Source organism: Schistocerca serialis, chromosome 9 (genome assembly GCF_023864345.2).
Source record: "Schistocerca serialis cubense isolate TAMUIC-IGC-003099 chromosome 9, iqSchSeri2.2, whole genome shotgun sequence".
Classification (NCBI taxonomy): Eukaryota; Metazoa; Arthropoda; class Insecta; order Orthoptera; family Acrididae; genus Schistocerca; species Schistocerca serialis.
Window position 1 is genome coordinate 68,672,836 of NC_064646.1, and position 6,096 is coordinate 68,678,931.

The following is a 6,096-nucleotide window of genomic DNA, read 5'->3' on the forward strand; positions in this document are numbered from 1 at the left end:
AGCAGATATGGTGAGAAGAAACTGACAGAGCTCTGAAAGATCTAAGTCAAAACAAGGCGCCAGGGGTACACAATATTCCGTCAGAACTACTAATAGCGTTGGGAGAGCCAGCCATGACAAAATTGTCTCAGCTGGTGTGCAAGATGTATGAGACAGGTAAAATACCTTCACACTTCAAGAAGAATACAGTAATTCAAATTCCAAAGAAAGCACTTGTTGACAGGTGTGAAAATTACCGAACTATCAGTTTCATAAGCCAGGGTTGCAATATACTAACACAAATTCTTTACAGAAGAATGGAAAAACAGGTAGAAGCCAACCTCGTGGAAAATCAGTTTGGAGTCAAGAGAAATGCAGAAATACGTTAGACCAGGGCTTCCCAACCTTTTCAGCTGGCAGACCCCTTCTTCAGTCGAAAATCCATGGCGGACCCCTAGTCAGTCAAGAGTACAGTAACTTCAAATTTCAGAGTGAAACCCATGGGAACTGAAAGCTTCTTACTGCAGGTGCCATGTTCCCAATGACCCCCCCCCCCCCCAGAAGTATCAATAGTCTTTGGTTTAGAGATGAATGAAAACAACTTGAAATTAACGATCCAATTTGAATTCCCACTGTATCCAGACACTTACTAGTGGATTTACTCCCTTTGTTCAACACACTATAGCCTGATTAAAATTACTTGGTAATTGAAATTTCACACGATGGAGCTTTCTTCCTCCAAGAGAAATCAATGTCACGTCCAAACTGTTCGTTGTTGACAAGCTCTTGCTTATGGTCTGTTCACTTCCACTATTTGGCTACTGTTGTGTAAGGAGCATGCATATTTCGTAACAGTCGTGTGTGTGCGTGTGTGTGTGTATGTGTGTGTGTGTGTGTGTGTGTGCCCTGTGTGTGGTCGTCCTCCCTCCTCATTCATTTCAACTGGAACTTCCCTTGTTGTGAAGGCGACGGAGAAACTGCAGCCTTCTTCAATGATCCTGACTTCAGCCACCGATCCATGTTAGAAGTAATAAACTGGTCAAAAATCGACTTATGAAACAGGTAGTGCACTGACAAGGGAAGTTTAGCATTTAATGATGCCTGGGGCCACATACGTGTCAGCGAGCGCTGTGATTGGCCAGCAAAGCTCACTCCGCGCATGTGTAAAAGGTTTCAGCGCATCTAGCACCGTGAGCCAGAGCACAAACGACCCCTGTATTGTTGCTAAACAGTCGATCAGAGAAGCCGCATTCTCCGGCACTAAACTGTGTATACGTTCCCACTTAGGAACCGCAAACGCTGCTTGGGGATACAACCTGAAGTAAAAGTACACATGTTTTTCATACGAAAAAATAGTGATGAATTAGATTTTCACATTTTTATTCTATAATTTTACTCATTATTTTACACGATTTGGTGAAAGATGGTCGCGGACCCCCTAGAAAGAGCCGGCAGACCCCTAAGGGGTCCGCGGACCACAGGTTAGGAAGCCCTGCGTTAGACAATACTGACCCTATGACTTACCTTAGAAGATAGGTTAAGGAAAGACAAACCTATATTTACAGCATTTGTAACCTTAGAGAAAGTTTTGACAATGTTAAATGGAATACTCTCTTTGAAATTTTGAAGATCGCAGGTGTAAAATAAAGGGAGTGAAAGGCTATTTACAATTTTTACAGAAACCAGATGGCAGTTATAAGAGTTGAGGGGCATGAAAGGGAAGCACCAGTTGAGAATGAGGTGAGAGAGGATTGTAGCCTATCCCCTGCATTGAGCAAGCAGCAAGGCAAACAAAAGAAAAATTTGAAGTAGAAATTAAAGTCCAAGGTGAAGAAATAAAAACTTTTAAGGTTTGCCAGTGACACTGTTCTTCTGTCAGAGACAGTAAAGGACTTAGAACAGCAGTGAAATGGAATGGAGGATATAAGACGAACATCAACAAAAGCAAAACAAGGATAATGGAATGTAGTTGAATTAAATGAGGTTATGCTGAGGGAATTAGATTGGGAAACAAGAAACTTAAAGTATTAGATGAGTATTGCTATTTGGGCAGCAAAATAATAGCTGAGGTAGTGAGGATGTGAAATGTAGACTGGCAATGGCAAGAAAAGCATTCCTGAAGAAGAGAAATTTGTTAACAATGAATAGAGGATTAAGTGTCTGCAATGTAGCCATGGGGTCAATGGAAGCGTCAGATTCCACCCGTATGTATCATCATTGTTGTAACGTTAATCTTCTTTCAAATTTAGAATATTGTAATCATGTGTCATATAACTGGTACACAATTTTAATTGCAACCTGTAGTGATTATGTGCATCACTTGCTGCAGTCAGCTCCACTGGGGTGCCTCCTGTTAATGGCTTCTCCTCAAATCGATTTTCTGTTCAGGCTACAGTATAAGATTGATAATCAAATCCCTATACAATTTACTGTATTAGAAGCCATCCTGCTGTGAAATTACTCGTTGCATGGTAATATTCATATTCGATTACGAAATATAGAGGAGAATGAGAGACAAAAGAAGTGCAATAAAATTTTTAGCGTATTTTCCGCTTGCTTAAATGCACTAACTTCCACTTTTATGGAGTTTTAAATACAGTACACGGTATATTATTGATTCAGAGACGAAACGAGTATATCATTTTATTAGTTACCTCTAAAAATTAAAAAAACAGAACCGAAAGAGTGTTAAGGCCTACTAGTCCTGAAAATAATTTGGTAAGTAAAAAGTTCATGCAACTGCTTACCATACAGAAAGCACAATGGTATAAAAATATACGGATGGTAATTGTGAGTTCCTCATATAATGTGCCATGTAATATTGTTTCTGCTACTAGAAATAACTCGTTTTCTTATGAAATATTATGTTATTGTGTAGCGGATGTAACATTTCAATAAACTAAAAAAGTTATTACAGCGTATATGAACGTTAAATTAAACACTACTTACTTATATTAATTTCATTTTCCCTCAGCACAGCTCGCTCCAAATTCTGTGTCTGCTCATTTATGCCATCTAGGGCTGATAACTCGTCTTCACTAGAATAGCGCCAGTCCATTTCTCTGGTACTGTTTAAAAAAAAAAAAAAAGTTATTCCAATACTCTAGCAGTTCCTGTTAGAACACACACAAATTCAAAACATGCGCCTTACAACGTACAGTGAACGACTATCGATAGTTAGAAAGTCACACCGCTATTGACACTTCAGGTCGATTCACACCATGCTCAACGTAAACATCCCGTCACTGACCGTCAACGTCACGTAAAAATAATCTATAAAGTGTTTTGAATGGCACTGTTCGCAATGACCGGCAACGACACGAAACATCAACGTGAGGGAACTATCTCTAAAACAATAGTTTGTCATGCGGTTCCTGTCCGTCCCTGATCCATACGAATAGTGTGAATATAGAATCTGACTGCAACAGTCAACCTTTAGCTTGCCGATCTACGCACAACCAAGTATCACTTTGCGCCATTACCAAAACGTGAAAATGAATGATGAAAAACTTACTGAGAACGTGTGACAATACAAAGATCTTTATAACATACCCCACAAGAAATACAGTGTCAGTGACAAATTTCGCAAAGACCGGAAATGAAAGACAATAGAGGAAACATTAAATACAACAGGTGTAATTCAGTTAAATGGTTTATTATTATTATTAATAATACATAGATCATTTGCATTATGTATAGCATTGTCATTATAGATAACGATAGATTGTCAATGTATAGATGATAAATCGCTGTCAGTATATTACCACTTTATCAGAACTGTAATATGTGTTATACTTCTCACGCACTTGAACTGCCGAACCGCTGGCATTTCCTCCTTACTTTGATTTTATCAATACTGGATAAGAGGTCGTGGTTGTGAATGTCAATGTTAAAAAATATATCGGCTCAACCCTTGTTTATAGGGTAAAACACTAAGATTGATGCGTTTCGGAAGTCAAGCTTCCATCATCAGAATAACAAAAAGTAAAAGAACGTGCTAAAACTCGCTAAAATGGAACATGCACCAGGTACAATAAAATTGATAATAAAATTAAAACATCGTGGCTACTTCCCTTGTTGCAGCCCTGCCTTCCAAGGTCATTGGTACAGGTATACGTTATCTGTTTGTATAGACATCTCTGTGACTTCCTTGTTTACTTGCGCGTGAGCTCACTCGCGTTTCACTGTCGTGTTTGGCTATGTGGTGTGTGGTATCAATGAAGACGCACGAGTGGTTTACGACTATAGAGGAGAGAACTATTTGGTTAGATATTGAACACCATAGGCGACACCATTTTAGAGTTTTTATATTTTGACGACTATGTGGAGATGCACCTTGGAAGACATGGCTGCAACAAGGGAAGTAGTCACGATGTTTTAATTTTATTATCAATTTTATTGTGCCTGGTTCATGTTCCATTTAAGTGAGTTTTAATAGGTTCTTTTACTTTTTATTATTCTGATGATGGAAGCTTGACTTCTGAAACGCGTCAATCGTAGTGTTTTACACCATAAATAAGTGGTTGAGCCGATATATTTTTAACATTTCCTCCTTATCTGGGTAGACATCTCCAGTTAGTTTCTCCTTAAGGGGGATTTAGATGTTGAAGTATCAATATATTATCTTTAATATAATTATGCAAGATGTGGGAAGTCAATTTATGTTGTCTACATTTTCAGGCAAAGAATTTGCGTTTTGGGAAAATGTTCTGAATTTCTGAACCAAATGTCCTAAAGCATTTTCCGAAACTCATCTAGCACAGGAGAGCCAGTAGTTAAACATTTGTTTACTTCCATGTCCTTTATTGTAGGACCCAAGTAGATTGGTTTTTAATGTAAGTGCTTCATATTTTACAATTACATATGGACCCGGACATTCAGTTCCAGGAAGATTTTTGTCTTGTGGAACATTAGTTTTTTTTCTAATGCTTTTCCAAAATATGAATTTGTAAGTTTCACCATGACTATTTCTTCCATAGGAACCAATATCAACTGCAATAAACATAATTTACATCCACCAAAGCTAAAAAAAACCTGAGAAAGTGCAGCTGTAATTAACAAATTGGGAAGGGCCATTTGGTGGAGAAAAAATTCTACATGCTTGCCGCTAGCGCTTCCAAACAATGCGAGAAGTTTCGTATCTTCCAGAATTCATCAGAAATTCTCTCCCTGTACTATATTGTTGGCATTGGCATTACTTCTGCCATTATTCTATTATAAATTTGTGTACCTCTTTCACTATACAATGGACACTGGAATATTATAAGAGGTAAGTAAATGACATAGTCTTAAATGAGTCTCCAGTCGCTAAAAATCTGGAACAAAACCTAAAACAGTAATATTATTGCTTGTGTTAATCATGAATGTGTCAATTGTAAAGTGGTTAATAATTGGTAGCTCTGGAAGATAAAAAAATAGAGAACAATGTAACATTTTTATAGTTCTCGATATATTTATTTTGTAATTATTTTTTTTAAAATTAACACAAAGATTTTTTCCTAAAAATTGTAACCATAAATTAACATTATTCAGTATGTCTGCATAGTAAGGTGCTAGGTTTTTAAAAATATATTACTGCAATGTAATACATGTATACTACTATTTCTTTCATTTTCAGGGCCAAAAAGCAAACCTGGGAGGCTATCTGTATGTGATCAACTTATGAAGTAGATAAAAACATGAAGAGTAGGCAAGGAGTGGACATAAAAAAACAACTGATTAGATTAGATTGGATTAATACTAGTTCCATGGATCATGAATACGATATTTTGTAATGATGTGGAACAAGTCAAATTTTCCAATACATGACATAATTAAATTAATTTAACATCATAATTAAGTTAATATAACAACTTTTTTTTCCTTCCCCTTAATTTATATCTAAAAATTACTCTATGGGGTAGAAGGAGTTGTCATTCAGAAATTCTTTTAATTTCTTATAAAATACTAGTTGATTATCTGCCAGACTTTTGATACTATTTGGTAAGTGACCAGAGACTTTAGTGGCAGTATAATTCACCCCTTTCTGTGCCAAAGTTAGATTTAATCTTGAATAGTGAAGATCATCCTTTCTCCTAATATTTTAGTTATGCACACTACTATTACATTTGAATTGGG

The 6,096-nt window shown here is 36.8% G+C and overlaps 1 protein-coding gene across 1 annotated transcript in view; it reads right to left on the minus strand.

Annotated features, from left to right (window-relative positions):
• LOC126419228 (bromodomain-containing protein DDB_G0280777-like) overlaps positions 1 to 3,055 on the minus strand; it is a 360,686-nt gene extending 357,631 nt beyond the window's left edge. Inside the window, exon 1 of the mRNA XM_050086365.1 lies at positions 2,929 to 3,055. Within this exon, the coding sequence (XP_049942322.1) occupies positions 2,929 to 3,037 (109 nt within the window). The 5' untranslated portion in view covers positions 3,038 to 3,055. The remainder of the gene's footprint in view (positions 1 to 2,928) is intronic.
• Between the last annotated feature and the right edge of the window lie 3,041 nt (positions 3,056 to 6,096).